This window comes from Cynoglossus semilaevis, chromosome 20 (assembly GCF_000523025.1).
Source record: "Cynoglossus semilaevis isolate Cse_v1.0 chromosome 20, Cse_v1.0, whole genome shotgun sequence".
In the NCBI taxonomy this organism is placed as follows: Eukaryota; Metazoa; Chordata; class Actinopteri; order Pleuronectiformes; family Cynoglossidae; genus Cynoglossus; species Cynoglossus semilaevis.
In genome coordinates, this window is record NC_024326.1 from 6,409,838 (window position 1) to 6,427,661 (window position 17,824).

Consider the following 17,824-nt stretch of genomic DNA (forward strand, 5'->3'; position numbering starts at 1 on the left):
AAGTGTTCATAGTGTTTTTGCATTTGCTATTAAAGACACACCTCTTGTGTTTTGTTGATAACCGAATGGCTGAACAGGACCAGTGAGGTATGGGACGATGAGAGGTAACGTGTTACTTTACCGCTAGATGTTGCTGTTGCTGGGCTTTTTGTCGTGTGTGACTGTTCAGATCCAGACAGTATATTGTACACACTGTCACAATATTAGCCACATGTGTTTCCTATACAAACGACCAGTACATTAAAACTGTTTTTTCTATACAAACGACCAGTACATTAAAACTGTATTGAAAACAATGGTACTGGAACACTCCTTACTACTTGGTATGGGTAGGGATTTTATGTTGTTGTCATACTAAGTATGTGTTAATGCAAGGTTGATTTTTTTTTTGTTGTTTTTTTTCTTACTGTATACTACCTCGGCTGGCGATGGCTGTGCAGTCATTTGATAATGTGCAATTCCACATCTGTCAGAAATGTTCTTTAGCAGCTCCTGATTATTAGTCGGACCCAGTTTGTTGCCTTCACATACATTGTCTTCTTCCAACTGTAAAAAAATGCATCTAATAACCTCCGTTATGTTAATTTGTATTTACGTACATTTATATATATGTACAGAGATGTATTCATCAATATGAATGAAAATGTGAGCACTTGTGTTTTTACAACTAGCCCTTGAGGGAATGTTGATTTGACTCCAAGTCAGATCTGGCACTTGGTGTAAGCCCAATAGGTAGTCGTCTAGAGCGTCACAATGCTGCAACATTTAAAATAAAATAAAAAATATAAATGTTGACAATAATTTGCAGCCACAACTGATTACCTATCAATAGTTTTTTGTCAATAAAAATACCCAAATTCTGAGCCATGTCCATAAGATGGCAGTAACGTTTCGTTAAAGACAATATGCCTCAGCAAAGTTGTTCGACTTGGGCTAAAATAAATTATTTCCGTTATTTGAGTGAACGTTAAATATTTTAAAACAATATTTTTCATTTTAAAACAACAATGCAGACACCATTATAGCATGCAGGTTTCAAAGATTGTGTTTCTCTGAACCATACTTTTAGGGCGCAAATGCTTGCTTTTAAATAATACAACTTGTATTTACAGTACGAAATATGAAAGTTATGTTGCAAAATATATTTTAAAAAACACCTAAAAGATTGAAAACTAGCACAGTTTTCTTGAAGGGAATATCTTTAAGATCGGTAAACCGATTTTACAATCGGTAACTTGACAAATGAGCAACGCAGAATTGATATTTTATAATAACGTTTGAGGATAATAATAATAATAATGATAATAATAATAATAATAATAATGATAATAATAATAATGTTAGACACCAAGATAATGCCCTTCAAAAATAAATCTCTTTAATGACTTGTAACATCTTTAAGAAAACATCGGGACAAAACAATTAAGTGCATGAATAAAGATAGAGATACATTTAAAAAAAAAAGAAAGATAATACTGCTTATGCATGTGTCGTGCAAGTGAAGTGTCACAACAAGTCCTCATATCATACGTTTCAGTAAAAACCGTTTATAAGGTCCGCAGTCCTCAGGAAAATGCAATAACACTGACATCGACCGAGCCTTCACGTGGTCACCGGTCAGTTTTTAATCTTCACGCTGTCACATCACACGTGGCTTGACGTCATGACACACACTCTGGTGATGGTGATGGAGCTGATGGTAATAAGATCCTCCGCTGCTGGGATGAAGGGAAGAGATTCCGTTCAGGTTCAGGACAAAGTCCTTCCTGTCACACACAGAAGCTGGGTGGCTGGAATATCGAGAAAGTCCCACTGTGGACAAACACAGAGAAATCAGTAACTACATATATAACCTCGTTCTGTTTTTACTGTCAAAAAAGAATGAAATACTATTTAGAGTTACAATTGCATATAGTGATTTACGTTGATAAAATATGTAATTTTTGTTTGTTTATCAAGATATTATTTTAAATCATGTGTGAATCTAATTAAAGAAACACCTGGTTCCTTTTATTATAATTCGCTATTGACCTATTTTAAAATAGTCTTTATTGTGATTGTATCCCACCGCCATTTCCAGTGTCGCTTATGTTCTTTTCTATTTACTTATTACCGGATTTATTTCAATTATTATTAGTAATTTAGCTCTGTGTCTATTTATCTTTCTATATATCTCAGGTGGGGCAAATACATACAACAGTGATTGACTGTTAATGACGTCACTGACTTAAAATGTAATAACAACACATTGTTTGATTATTGGGCCTTAATTAAGTAAATAATGACATTTCAATCGTGAATTTGCACATAAACGTGGAACAATGGAAACATATTCAATTATTATGGTAATAGTCTTTATTTAAGAAACGGCCTCTGTTAATCTGCAATGAATGCTTTACACTTTTACTTAAATTAATCAAATATCTGAAATGTTACTGTATTTAAGACATTTGTTTAATTGGATTATTGTGCGTCTCCACTGTATTTAGGACGGTCTTCCTATAAGTACAAAGATGAACAAAAGGACGGATCAAATACAGATACAAATACAAACTTGGGAATTTAAAATTAAAATATAATGACTTATATAAAGTTTGTCGATTCGAGATCCTAATTAGATTCCATCAACTGGTTGCTACTCTTCCTGCAGCCCACGTTAAATAAAAATAAAAGTAAACGATCAATTAAATGACACAAAATCACTTCACATAAAATCAATATTTACCATAAATTCATTAGTAAAACAAATAGACGGCTAATCATGGAAAAATAACAAATAACGGAACACGGGAGCAGATACTGAATTATCATAAACACACAATATAAGGATTGTGTTTTATTTGTTCTAATGTATTATTTATTTATGACTTTACAGAATAATTCAAAATCACGAGGAATTTGAATTCCTCTAAGCCTTTAAATACAAATGGAAATTCATGAAAAGGTTTGTTGCCATAGCAAACATTTTACAGATGTTTTCACAGCTTGTCGGGGTAAATATTGCGGGACAGTTTGTTTCTCGTCAATTTTAATATTTTATCATTTAGTGCTAAAGTGTTAGTGTTGTTGTACTTACGTGTGTCATTTTGGGACATTTGTAGCCCTATTTACTTGCGTTTACATATACAAGTGAGCAATATTTTGAGTTAGATATGTTTATAAATTGTGCACGTATTTGATATTTGATTATTTTGCTGGTGCAAACATGAATTATATATAAGGAATGAAATCTTATACGAAACAGTGGAGCTCTACCTGGAATGTCAGAGGAATCTCGTCCATTATGGTGCAGATATCCCTGGTCCAGGGAGTACGACGACATCCCCGTGTGCAGAGCAGATGAAGTGGGGCTGCTAGAAGCCAGTGACTGCTGTTTCATGTATGAGGCCACACCAGATGAACCCCAGTGTGAGGCTGCATTTGCATAAGGCGACTGACAGTCCAGAGAGCCCACCACCGCCGGAGAGGTCTGCAGGGGGCTGCTGTTGCTGTCCGGGCAGTAGTCCGTGTTGGAGGCCGCCTGACATGCAGCCATGTACGGTGACCCGGTGCCTGACGACATGTGTGGGACGTGATGCCCCCCTCCGAGCCCCTCAAAACCACCTGGCACTGGATTACCCATTAACTCGATGTTGTAACTGCCGTGACAGCCCAGTGACCCAGGAGGGGACTGGAAGTCAAAGTTCTGCGGCAGCATGGACGCACCGAAGCCGATACCGTTCACCATTCTGTACATCGGTTTTAAAGCTTGACATTTCCTACGGAACCCACGAGGTCTGCGGCGAAAGGAGCCCTCCTCGAACATGAACTCACTGCCGGGGTCTATGGTCCAGTAGTGTCCTTTACCGGGTCTGCCCAGTCCTTTGGGCAGTTTGATGAAGCACTCGTTCAGAGACAGGTTGTGTCTGACGGAGTTCTTCCATCCCTGGTAAGAGCCTCTAAAGAAGGGAAAGCGGGCCTGTAAAAACTGATAGATTTCGCTCAGCGTCAGCCTTTTCGTCGGTGAGCTTTGGATTGCCATCACAATCAGGGCAATGTATGAGTACGGGGGCTTTTCTGGGCGCCTCAAGCCCATGTTTCCCTTCTTGCCTTTAGCTGATGCAGAATGTGTGTTCTCCATCACTGGCTGCGCGCTCAGCAGAGCTGAGCTCAGAGCACCGGGCGTTTGGCCTGAGCGTGAAGGGTTGGATGGATCCAAATGTTGGTTGGAGCTCTCTGTCGTCATGGTTGCGGCTTTGTTTTTTGGATTCAACCACTGTGAGGTTTCTGTAACACTTGGACAACTCACTCTTCTCTGTCAGGAGCTATTAAAGTTTTCCTTTTAAAAAGATCAGGATCTCTTTGCAATGCTCCACACGTTCATAACCCTGAAATGCCAGCCGCTGCACCTTCCTCCCTCTGTCCATCGCTGGCAATAACTCCAAATGAGAGGGGGGGGGGCAACAAGGATCCTCGTCTCTGCTTGCGCATATCCACTCAGCCAAACACAACTCGACCACCTATCATTTCTAAAATCTCTGTCTCTGCCCCTCAATCCCCCCAAATCCCTCCAAGAAATCGCCAGGAACTGCTCCCTCCCCATCTGGCCCGGATCCAGACTAGGAGCCGGACACGGCACAGTGGAGTAGAAGACAAATCTCCTCCCCCCCTACCCCGGCCGACCCTCATTCCAAAACACCTATATGTCCACATTTGTCAGGCCAATTATTTGGCACGACAACTTGACAAGTTTAGATAAATCACGGCTCTTGTATCATTTATGCAACAAGTAACAGTGGGGTTTCAGGTTGCAAAGGTGCACAAGAGGAGTCCGCTTTGTTTGGGATCTGTTCAGGGTTAGTGCTGTGACATGAGAGAGGAAGCATGCTTTTTTCATCAGAGCGTGCCAGTGTACCACACACAGTGCACCAGTGTCAGTTTACCTCATGGGGTCTGGATTACATCCCTGGAGAAATGCAATGATTGTAAAACGTGAAAAGGGCCACAAAGGGAGTTGGACACTGTGATATTCTAATGACGTTCCTGTGACGTTTGTAACTGTATAATGGCTTCTTCGTGCAAGAGGGCAATTTAGAGCAAGTCATCACACTTTATAATAGCCGTGACGCCAGAATAGAGTCTAGCCTGTTTATCACAAAGCATTCAACCTGCTGCAAACAGGGATTCGTGAATGGAAAAGAACCGTGTTCGGAGGTTCAATCTGATCAGTTCAGGGGAAACACAGCTGCCTGCCCTCTGCTTTATTATTATTATTATTATTACCATTATTATTAATAATAATCCTTGTTGTATAATGAAACTGATTTGTGTCCAATGCCTAAAGTGTCACATTTATCCAATAATCCATGTTTTATATAAAGATGATTATTATGGTATATTATTGTTGTTGTTGTTGTTGTTGTTGTTGTTAGCTGTTGTCGTTATAGTACTACAATAGTAGCAGAAGTACTAGTCACACAAATAGTGGAAGATTTGTATTATCAATAGTTATAATAGTTAAGGTAGCAGCTGTGGTAGTTATAAATATAATATTGATAGTAGTAGAAATATTAGTAGTTGCAATAGAGGTAGTGGTAGTAGTAGTAGTAGTAGTGACCATTACAGACATTGATTCATTTGTTGATTGTTGTTGAGGTATTACACAAAAATTAATACTTTACGGTTTTTTTATATTAATTGATTTGATTTATCTGAATTGTGTACTTTGTGTTTCTTCTTTCTACTTCTTTTGTCTGCTCCCATGGAGCTTATTTTTGTTCGAAAGCGATAGATGGTTTGATAAGACAGACAGACAACTTGACCTTGAACTTGACCTTAACAGTCTAGCCTGAATGTTTTGTTAACTTCTTGTCTTCCTTCCGATTAACCTCGGGTCGCATTTCCCCCTGGGTCCACGTCAATCATAATTGGATACATTCCCAATATAGAATATAGATGTAGGATAAACAATAAATATTTTTTTCCACAAATTCAAACTATTGTGTAAACCATTGCTACACTGGACAAATGTAGATGTACAAGAAACAATTGGTTTTATTTTAAACTTTTTTTTTTTTTGGAAGAAGTGAAACATTTTTCTCACGGGGCACCAGCAGTTTTCTGCAGAGGGGGAGGATGTGTTTGTAGGAGGACCTTACTGCACCTGCAGCCTCTCCCTCAGCAGAGCACTCCAAGTATTTACGAGGAGTCAAGTGTTTATATCTCGCACCAGTGTCAGGCCCCTCTCGGGACCACAGCATTTCAAGTTCAAGCATCAACACCAGCATAAATCTGTCTGACTTTTTTGTATAAATATATATGAAAGAATGAGACGCAAATACAGTCGAAATACATTTATTGAAACACCATCAAAACATGTCATTAATTCAGTAACAGCTCGACAAAGAAATGTGTATAAATTCAATATCAATTCTGATAGTGCTTTAAAAGTAAATGACCAGAGGTACAAACAGATGTAACACCATGTCACCAGAATAATATCGAAGCCATGTAATCCCAACACAGACGGAGGAGCTTTGGTGTTTGGTCATGTCCACCCTCTGTGTCCATCATCAGTGCACGTTCACAATAACAATAATAATTATTATTATAACAAAAACAGAGTTTATCTCTGGTACTGGAAAACTGTCTGTGAGACCAGCCCATAGCCATAGTCGTTTGCCACTTGCGGAGCGGCGCAGGGGTTTACATGGCACGGCGTCTTTACGCACGGGAATGAGGCGAGTGTGTTCGAATGAGGCGTCATCAGGTCAGTGTAGTGCGGCCAGGTGAACGCAGGGAGGACAGGGAAAACCTCCTTGTTCAAGTCTCTCTTGAAGGGCTTGCTCAGAATGCTGTCTATTGCAAACGAACTCGTGAATTTAGGACATGAGTCAGTCGTGGTCACGGCCGCGGGCTGCGCGCTGCTCCGCGGCTCCTCTGCGCGCTCGGACACCTCCTGCTCGGCGCTGTGCTTTTTGTTAATACGCTTCCTCCTGCGCCGAAACACGCCATCAGCAAACGTGTATTCGCTGTGGGGATTCAGCATCCAGTAATTGTCTTTGCCCCACGGCCTGGAGGGGTCCCGCAGCACTTTGAGAAAGCAGTCGTTCAGAGACAGGTTGTGCCGCACGGAGTTCCTCCAACCAGTGTAGCTGCCTCTGAAGAAGGGAAACTTTTTCATCAGGTATTCGTTTATTTCAGCCAAAGTCAAGCGACCACAGGGAGAGTCCCGGATGGCCATGGCGATAAGAGCGATGTAGGAAAACGGGGGTTTGGGTCTCCGTGTGTAGGGCTTGGACTTGATGTTGCCGACGCACGCAGTGACAGGTGACGGGCTGTGAGCCACGCAGTCTCCATCCGAGCCCAGCTCCTCCTCAGCAGAGAGAGAGGAGCGCACACTCCCCCCATCTGCATCACTCGACATCTCCAAATATTTGATATCATAGTGGCTCCCGCACATCACTTCCAGCTTCATCCCGTTCTCTGTGTTGATCCTCTGTGATGTTGCTCTGCCCGCTGCTCTCCACGTGACCTGGCTGTGTCAGGATGGAGACTGTTTTGAATGAGATCCAAAGATTTGCGCTGCTGCTGTCATACCTACATGTGGACTGCAGCCCATCTCACCTTCAGCGTGTGTGAGAGCAGCAGTTTATAGCCGACTTACCTCAAGACCAACCCCAAGCGGGCGGGGCTAAATGAATTAGAGCATCATCCAATATTTTTCCATTGTACACGCGATATTCTCTAATCAAACAATGGATCACAATAAACGTGTCGTCATGACTCCAAAGAAAAGCATTTGCTATTAATGGGAGAAGACAGCTCAGCCGAATTCCCATTCAGTGCAGCTTTATGACTGTCTCACCTGGGAAACATGATCGGCCAATCACCTTGGGACTGTTTCACCTGAGACAACCAGGTGGCGTATTTTTCCTTTGTATTTCTAAGGTGCGGTGCCTGCAGGTATGGTTCACTATATCATTTGTCAAATTCAAGCAGCAGTGTGTTTACAGCTAGAACCGTCTCCCTTTCACACACCATCAGAGATGTTTTACATTCTCGTCACAGGGAACGTTTTGTTCCATTTTGAAGAGCAGTGTTGAAGTCAGTGAGGTAGAAGATGATCGTTCCTTCACAAAGACAGCACCGTCTCTTCTCCTCTGCTGAACTCTGGGGTGTTAGTACCACATTACCAAGCACCAGGCCCCACCATGACCTCTGTTGTTCTGGTACAGCAGTGGGGTGCACTTAGTGAGTTCAAAGTATGGCCCTAGGGCTGAGCATGGCACTCACAGTAGTTTCTCTTATGAAAAATCAAAATGTGAAAATAAATGCAAAAACATAGTAAAATGTATTTCAACTCATTATAAATACTTAATATTAACAAGTTCACAAGTGATGTAACTCTATCAACACTTTAGTGTTTATAGTCAATAAACAAGAATACTTGTTCAACGACAAATGAAGCTAACTGTGACTATTTAGTATTATTTCTATGTATGAACAAGATTTTTTTTTTTTTTTTTACTTTAGACAGAATTTGCTTACTGTTAACATCATAAACCTGTCAGTTGCCTTGGTCTGGGTGTTTACTGTGCTGTTGTACCAACACTGTTTATATACAGTGTGTAATACCAGGTGAACACGTTTCCCACAAATTCAGGTAGTTAATTTCAGTTTGGAGATAAGAAATGTAACCTTGGGTGTAGAAATTAATCCAGACAGACAGACGTGTCAGGGCCAACAGTCAATCACTGGCCTCTGGCGTAGTGACAAAAAGAAAAAAAAAAAAAAAAAAACGAGTATTAGAATCCAACGCTTCACTCTACTGTGAAGTTGTACACCCCAAAAAAGAAATAAAGTTAAAAGCATTATATATTTTTTTGCTTTAAACTCCAAAAAATATCAAAAGAGTGTTTTACTTTAAATGAAGATCACTACAACGCTGAACACAACCCTGACATTTAGAATAATCTCTGGAGGCTATCGTGAGTTCTTTGTAATATTTGTCAAATGGTTATTTCCTTCCTTCTGTGTGAAGGTGCAGAGTGGTGTTTGAGGTCATATTCTCCAGTACAAGTGATGGAAACAAACGCCTGAAAATATCAATTCCAGACTCTTCTGAACAATACAGTATATGATGTCCCTAATTAGAAACTGCTAGTGTCTCCTTCTCATTTATTACAACTCTGTGAATGGATTTCCTCCCACTCGTTCCCTCAGGTTCACCCGGCACAGGAACTCAAGCTGTATAATTGATGGTCTTATATCCTGCAAATCGTCAGGCCAAATTACTGCTTTCCTCCGTTTTTGTATAACATCATAGCTAGCGATCAAAATGGAAAAATATTATCCTCGCATGGCACCTGGAAACCAATGTTGACATCGCACTATGACCACTAATACACTGTTTTTACACCGAGCGCTTAACCCTTTGTTTATACCAACCATATTTTCCAAGCTACTACTTTGCATGTGGGGTACACATGTTTGTGCTTGGCTTGAGTGTTTTTGATTTCCAGCTAATGATCAGTTTGTGTTAAGTGCGACACCCAATCCCAGGTGAAGTCACTATTTTGAAAGGTGGCATGTCAAGGATGGATTCCTGTAAGCTAACCACACAATGACAAGAGCTCACATACCATGTAGTCATTCTTTTCACTGCATGTAGCAGCTTGTAAAGACACCTTGCTCATGTATACATCAGAATCTACTTAATAACAGCTTATCTGTTTCTGCTCCACAGGCGGCACCAGACAGGAATATGTTTTACCTCACTTCCCTTCACATCAGTTAAAAAAGACACGATAATAATAATACAATTAAAAAATATATATTTATACGAACATCAGCAGTCAGAGAAGTTGGTACACTTGCTTATGTAAATATGCTGCTTTATAATTCATTTGAACGTTTAACATAAAAGCAAAAGATTCGTATTTTACTCACTAACAAAATAAGTTATATTTGATTTAACATTTTATCAAAAAGTTGATCGTTAGAGGCTAGGACAGGTGAAGGCCAACTGTGCTACAGCGCTAAATTTGCTAACTAACTTCAGTGTTGACCTCGCTGCATGGGTTCAAACTACTTTGATAAATCACTGTGGCTAGGCTACATTAGAGTAAAGGAAAATCTGTTTGTACGCATTTGTTAATTTATAATCCAGAATTTCTACAATAATACACAATACAAATATTCAACGAAATGTCCACAAATATAAACCTGATAATATTTGAAATATTAGTAAGCATATTAGTTACCAAATGTTTGAAAACCGGTGTATGTAAAAGTAAATTTGCATGAAAGTATAAATGGTTTTGTAATCACTCTGCACAAACCGCTGGGACGTAAAATTCAAAACCATTATCCCGGAGTGTGCACAGCTGCACTTTCCACAGCCATTATCATACTGTCATAAATTTCTGCTCTAATTGTATTGTACTTTCTGTGACGCTGTCAACGTTGGTGGCCTAATTAACAATTAATGCTTTAAAGTATTTTGCGGTGAGTGCGAAAACTAAGTTTGACTAAGTTTTTTTTTTGTTTTGTTTTAACTAGTGCAACTGTGAGGAAGAAGAAAATAGAGATTGGTTATGAGAAATAACATCACAGTCATTGTTTCCTCGGGCTCAGGGAAACAATGACTGGGATGTTTGAGTAGGCGTAGCAGACAAACACTGTGGATAACAGCTCAAAAGTGTTTTTCATAACAGTAAGACCTGGTGTAGACGTTTGCAAATGTCACTGTCACTGGGACCGTGGCTCTGACCTCAGGTGTCAATCGTTTTAGTGGTGGAATGTAGAAGCCAGTGACGCAGGTTGACAGGCTTCACATTCGTTATTGTTGACACGGTTCAGTTTTTCCACTGGCACCGTGTTCTCCTTAAATACACACACAAATTCTTAGATGGTGATATTATACATTTATGAGTATTACAGCCACGGGGAAACCTACTTACATCATACCACGTCAGAGAGTTGGAGTTGTTTAATTTTCAAATTATTTTTTATTTAAGTGTAAATTATTGATTGTACCATAAATGTTTAGAATATATTTTTGAGTTATTTCTCATTTACTACTACATTAAATTGACAGTTTGCTATACATCATACGTATACAGATATTATTGTGGTTTATGGCAGCAAACAACATGAAACTTTAAGCAAGTATTTAAATTCAAGTTAAATATATTATAATCTGCCATATGTTTTCAGGAAATGAAAAGATCATGAGGTTTTCAATACAACACTATAGAAGGACTAGGGGGAAAAAGATGACTTTATGCACTCATGATAATTACACTACTTCCGACACATCGCTGGGTTATTGATGCGTGTGTTCTCAAAAATGTAATAATTTCAAATTGCCTAAAGTAAATCTGTCAAAAATCTTCGTGTCTGAGAAAAAAGAATGTGAGCACCCTAAATTGTTCAAAAGTACTCTAAAAATAACCCTGGGAAGCTGTTAGCCTGGGGAGGAATTAGTTTGTACACCTCCCACTGTTGGCTATGCATGTTTTGCAGACAGTAACGCTGCTGAGAACGTATAAAGATCACCGAGTGTCTTCGCAGTCTCAGAGGCAGACAGCAGTTGAAAATAGCAGCAGAATTCTGTGTTGATTCCATGCATTCCTTCATGCTATTTATGGCAGCCATGAGTTTATTATAATTGTACAATACACCCCACCTCAAAAATATTTCATAAGCCACTAATTATAGTATTTTGACAGGTCTGTTTTGAAACCACGTTACTAATGTCTCAGTGTTTAACTGGAGCATTACAGTTTTGCGAAAACATGAGCGTGTTCTTACTCATCAGCTTACAATAAAGACAGCTTCTTCGTGTATATCTGGCCCCACCCGCGCCCTGTCTTTTCAACTGAAACTTTCTGGTTATTCATCAAAGCTCTGCTGTATTCACCGGGCTTAGCTGTTTCCTTGCCCGTTTGATACACTTAAAAGTCCAAAATGGCACCAAACAAAGTGGAGTAGCTCCGAGTCCATGAGAAAAAGAAAAGAAGAAACACAACCATGTTTGGTCTTGTCGTTGTAGATCTAAAATGACAACATACAGGATTAATATGGATTCAGTCACAACTTTATTTCTTTATTTTAATGATTATTAACTTGAAAGAGTATTTTCCTATTTTTTTAGACCAGTATTTTTTCCAGTTCTCGCTACTTAAAAATGTATTTAGTGATATAATCATTATATTTATATATTTTCTCAATATTAATGAGACTATAATGACTTTTTTTTTAATCTTACACTGGAGTCAACAAGATGCAAACAAATGTCAATACCTAATCTGACAAACGCAGTATCTCTACTGTTGGTATGCAAAGCAGCCGCGCTGTGTGTTCTGTTTCACATACAAGTCCACAACAGAACTCCTCTCATGTTTAGACAAAAAGACGAGGGTAGAAGTAAACACTGCCAAAGACAGAGCGGTGGAGGGTGGGGCCGTTGTTTAGGCAAATGAGGAAACAATTTTCACAGAGAAACAAGGTCGAAAATCACGACATCAAGAGCGACGACGGCGAAAGGATTAGGACGAGCTTCTAACCATTTATCACCACCGAGAGTGTGAGCTGCAGCCAGACATGGCCTCAGATGTTACTGACAAAAACAGCATTGTTACAATACCTTTCATCACAAAGCAGTGGCGCACAGACAAAAGTGAGATAAACATCTCTATCAGTGTAAACAGTGTATGGCAGGTGTTAGTTAAAGGCTCTGCCTAATTTCAACCTTGTCATTTTTGTCCGTATTTTTGTTCTCCTGCAAGTAACTTGTTGTTTTTTTCCACAAATGTCACAAATATATTTCTGAATATTATTTCTGCCAAAATATGGTTTCACTCATTAAAGACATAAAAGCAGAATAGATCGAATGTTAGATGTTAGATACGAGGTCATCATATCTTGTGACACAGAGCAACGTGTCTTTGGTCAAACTGACAGCATGATAAACAAATGCAGCAAAGCAGGAACTCTGTTTTTATTTCCTCACAATCCTTTGTTTATTAAATACATTTAAAATCTGTGTGTCCTCTAGGACGGTGTGTGTTTCTAAAATGATGGGTCTTGTGTCCAGAGAGGGTTCCACCGCTTAATGTCTTCAGTCTATAGAACAATGCATATTTAACCAGACGTTCGGTACACGTGATGTATTGTACACACACTGTGGGAAAAAAAGGCTATCGTTTCACTGAAACACCTCAAGCATTTGTGGAGGCGTCGACTGCAGGTCAGGCGCCCGGCTTACATCAGACCGGCCTAACTGAGTACGGGGCGATTAGTAAGTCTACGACTGACAAGCTGACAGACACAATTGTCAAATGGAATGTCTGGACTCTAGTCCCATTTGTACTGTTGAGGCCTTCACCGAGGCAACTCTCGACTCGTTCTACGAGCCGCCGTCCAGATGCAGAGTGAAACAGTTTTGTATATTTACACTCTGAATCCATCATTTGGATAAGTCACAAATAAAACAAAAACACACACACACATATACCAGCAGTTATTTATCTTTTTGTTTCAGCAATAAACAGAATTTTCTGGGGTCAAATTCAGGGTCGGTTCATGTTGATTAATCACGATCAATCCACGGCTACCCTGTAATTAATCAGAATTTAAAAAATGTATTATTAGATATCGGAGTACTATAATGTGCTCAGTGACACCTAAGTAATGTTCATAGACATATAGAAAAGTAAAAATAGAGTTCTGTGCTTCAGGCTGGTAAGTGTGATACCTCTGAGTAAACTCCAGTGAACTTTCTTCTTTGGCTGGCAGCAGGTGAAAGATGTCTGTTGTCAAAAACAAGTTTGCATGCCAGTATGACTACTACCCAGGAATCTACTCTGCAAGAACAACAGTTGCGTGAGTCCATGCTCTGCTGCCCTATGCCTACACATCGGAGGCTGCTTTCGTACTTCGGCATGTGGGATCTTGATGTGAGTTCTGATGCTATCTGCATTTGACCACGCGATACTCAAATGCTCAGGTTTTTACAAATCGGCTGTGTTACTGAAACGTAAGCCTAAATGACACAAAGTGGCACAACATTTTCTAAATACCAGAGGGGGTTGAGGAGTGGGATGCCAGATTTGAAGACTCTGCCTTGTCTTTAACCTGCCCTTCTTTTTTTTTGAAGTTGTGTGCACAACTGACAAGTCTTGACAGTTTTCGTATGAAAATAATAACTATTTACAGTAACCAGTTTTAAAAAAAGAATCTAAAAGCTGTTAGCAGCCTGCCCCTCCGTGCTTTGCTTGTTTTGCCTGTCGCAGGTCTCCAGGCCACTTTCGTGTTGGCAGGGAGAAAAAAAATCTCTGTGATGGGATCCCCTTCAGGTGAAGAATGCTTAGATAATATCACCGTTACAGCATCTACACAAACTGTTTGGGTTACTTTCAAATGAGAGAAAAGAAGACGAGGGGAAAAAAAGGCTCACAGCTCAGACAACAAAGGCACCTGCGTGCAAATGGGAGGAGGAACTCCCTTTAGGTGAGTGCCTGTAAAACGCTGGCTTTGCACGAAAGCAACACAGGTTTACCTGCACACACCTTAGTCACATTAATTCAGATGGGAGTCAATCACAGGGCAAATACCATCTTGTCAAGAAGATTTAATATTTTGTGGATCCAGGACAATAATAATCTTTATCAGCTTGTTTAATTTTAAACGTTTGATTGCCATATAATATATTTGTTGCCTTTGTTACCAGGGTGTCTTTCCTAATTTAATTACCCCAGTTCTGATAAACACCACAAGGCAAAGTAGCTGTTAAAAATATTTATTTTCGTGCGTTTCGGCTTCAGACCAGTTGCCCCACTCCTGTGTGTGTGCCGTGTGTGTGTGTGTGTATGTGTATGTTAGCTCTTGTTTACAACAGCAGGAGTTTTCTCTGTGATCACAACATAACTTTGTAATCCTCGTTGCCCGATGTCAAAGCTAAATGTTGGATCTAAATGAATAAGGCTATTTAGATGCTTTGTGCTTAAAGTGAAATAAAAGTGACGTCTGTTCCTAGTGTGGTCTCCGCCGGATACCATAAACAGATCACCCAGGTGGTCTGAGTGAGTGTGTGCGTGTGTGTGCGTGTGTGCGAGTGTGCTGTGAGTGGTGGTTTTTAGCATGTTAGAACACATGTATGTGTGTTTAAGTAGGAAGGGGAAAAAAAGGGTGCGGGGGTGGGAGTCTACTTGTGTGGAAGATGGCCAAGCTCCCATGGATGGCGGTGCTTTCACCAGAGCCAAATGCAATCTGACAGCTGAGTTTAATGATATTTATTTTCGAGCCACACACTTCCAGACCTGCTCTGGGTTCATTCTCTCCACAGGACCTGAGCTCAAGGCAGCGTCTCGAACCTGGTGTGAGTTTACCGTTAATGTCTGTGGATGAAGAATGTTAACAACAATTTCGAGGAGTGTGTAGATGAAGTGCATATGGGTGCACATTCCGTGCACTGTCTCTCTAAAAATATGACTGCACGCATTCTGACAGCCATAATGGGTGTTTTATGACAGTCTGGATAGACGCACACTTTCCTGAAGGTGAAGTAACCTGCTCCTACCTGCCGTCCTGGGAAGATTAATAATCTTGGTTCCAGCGAACACATCACCGTTTCTTGGGCCCCACCGCAGAGCTGCGTTTCATCAGAGCTCTGTTTAGTTTTCGCACGAGCACCAGACCCACACTCAGTTTGTAGCTGCAACAGCTGCCATTTTCTGGCCAGGTTCATGGTTCAAAAGATTTCATGTTGGCTGATCACTTCAGCACTTTCATCTGGATTTAAGCATCCTCCGCTGTTCCTTCATTCCACTATTTACAGTGCACTTTGACTGCTACAGATTTCCTGTTCCTATATTATAACATATAAGCCATAAATCATCACAGGCCTTTTTTCATGCTTCTTTTAAACAATGATATAATGCAGTGTAACTGTAGATAATAAACAAAGAGCAGAGACTGAACATGCCTATTCTGCGGCACAGCCATTGTCAGAATAGGGTAAAATGAGACTATAAGAGAGAGAACCAGAGCTTTATATATGGGTTCTATAAGAAGATACCGTAGACAGTGTGATGTTATACACCTGGGGATAGGTGCATAACGTGACAAAAGGGATAGAATCACGAGTCCCACCATCTGTTTAACATAGTGTTTCTCAACCTCAGGGTCGCAACCCCATGTGGGGTCACCTGGAATTCAAATTGGGTCGCCTGAAAAAAATGTTTTTGGGTCACCAGAAATTAGTGGGGTGACAAGCCAAAATAAAAAAAAGGTTGGGAACCACTGGTTTAGCATGAAAGAAATATAAATCCTATTTACAGAAAATGTATGATAACTCGGCAGGAATAAACACTAAGATACATGTAACGCACAACAAGCTCTAAATTCACAGCAAAACACAAAATTGTAACAGTTCCAGTTTATTGTGGTCAAATATCTTTTAATATACTCTTGATTATTTGGGGACTGTAAATGTTTACAGTTTTGTAAGTGGGTTTCTTGCAGAGTTAACTCATTCCTATAAATAGCAAGATTTTCATTTATGAATTGTTATGGTCAGAGCTGGAACTTATGAGTCAAACAAACCTGGACTTCAAGCAGGACTGTCAAGCATCTGTGCTATATCTTCATGAAGCCGCAGAACAAGGTGGGTCACTGTTCTGCTAATAAACTAATGAGTTCCTGAAATAAGATGATACCAGGACTGGGACCTTTGTACAGTATGTTTCGAAATTCCAATGATACAATCAAACTTGTTTCTAAATAAAGGTATATATTTCTTATCTTTACAAAACCACCACTGACACTTCCTTGTCTCCACATGTTAGATTTATTTTCTTCCTGACTAACAACTTACTGAGATCACAGGTGAACGCTGGCAAAATGTTAACAGCTAAATTGCCTCCTATAAAATCATAAAGTATTGATATTCACTTTACTGAGTATTTGCCAAATCATTTTTAATTTATTACAATAATAAAGTTAGTGACTTATCGGACTGCAGAAAATCTATGCTGCATACAATTCACTATCACAACATATTTTTCATATGGCAGTAGAGTTAAGTTTTAGTCATATTTATTGCGCTGCAATGGGTTTTTAACTTGTCATCATCATTACTCATCATCTAAACTTTATTTTTAAACTCACAGGTGGATACAGGTGACCTAAGCTTGGAGTGAACTTTTTTTTTTACTTTTAACCATTTCAACCATAAGAATGTTGTATTTTGAAAGAAAGAATTGAAAGACATTGTCAGATTGTTACCTAACTCCAAACTGTCACATGTTCTTGTTTGGTTTGAGCCACAGGGAAGATCAGAGAACCATTCTGCCAATCTGGTTCCACACAGTTGACAAGAGTTAGTGCAGTTCAGTTTGGAACATCATGTGTGTATAAAGTACACTTTAAAATTATTTAATTTACGCACCATCATGCCTTAGCCGTCCTATTATTTGTCGCTAGTGTATATTTGATGTCCAATTACACAGCTTGCTTTAAGGTCGACAAATATTTGCACGACAGCCTCTGCTGCGACTCGCATGCCATCTGAGAGGCCTTCTTAACATTGTTTAGACTTGAGCATCTATTATGGTCTTTATCAGCGTTTAAAAAACAACGTTTGACAGTTTGTCTGTCAGGCAGCACACGTCAGCAGCCAGTTTAGAAGAATGTCACTGCTCCGGATGTCTCACCCCTTTTTACGCATGAACATGTGTAATGGGATCTGACAGATAGGTTGAGGTCACATGGTCCATGGAAACAATATGCAGGTTTTTAGATCTTTCCATGCAGCATTTTCACACCCAGGATTATTTTA

At 39.8% G+C, this 17,824-nt stretch overlaps 2 protein-coding genes across 2 annotated transcripts; both read right to left on the bottom strand.

Annotated features, from left to right (window-relative positions):
- Positions 1–1,367: 1,367 nt before the first annotated feature.
- On the bottom strand, positions 1,368–5,223 carry foxf2a (forkhead box F2a). Its single transcript, XM_008334294.3, has 2 exons — positions 3,256–5,223; positions 1,368–1,812 (listed from the first exon to the last, which is right to left on the bottom strand). The coding sequence occupies exons 1-2, from the start codon at positions 4,223–4,225 to the stop codon at positions 1,640–1,642; spliced, it is 1,143 nt and encodes a 380-aa protein (XP_008332516.1). The 5' UTR covers positions 4,226–5,223; the 3' UTR covers positions 1,368–1,639.
- Positions 5,224–6,317: 1,094 nt separating this feature from the next.
- On the bottom strand, positions 6,318–8,109 carry foxq1a (forkhead box Q1a). Its single transcript, XM_008334295.3, has one exon. It carries the CDS (start codon positions 7,454–7,456, stop codon positions 6,605–6,607), a length of 852 nt encoding a protein of 283 aa, XP_008332517.1. The 5' UTR covers positions 7,457–8,109; the 3' UTR covers positions 6,318–6,604.
- Between the last annotated feature and the right edge of the window lie 9,715 nt (positions 8,110–17,824).

What these genes read in the sequence shown, in the direction of transcription:
- foxf2a (XM_008334294.3), bottom strand. Translation starts at nt 4,225, where the DNA reads ATGACGACAGAGAGCTCCAACCAACATTTGGATCCATCCAACCCTTCA. An exon ending in AGATTCCTCTGACATTCCAG is followed by an intron (nt 1,813 to 3,255) that starts GTAGAGCTCCAC and finishes GTTTGTCCACAG; the next exon opens with TGGGACTTTCTCGATATTCC.
- foxq1a (XM_008334295.3), bottom strand. Translation starts at nt 7,456, where the DNA reads ATGAAGCTGGAAGTGATGTGCGGGAGCCACTATGATATCAAATATTTG.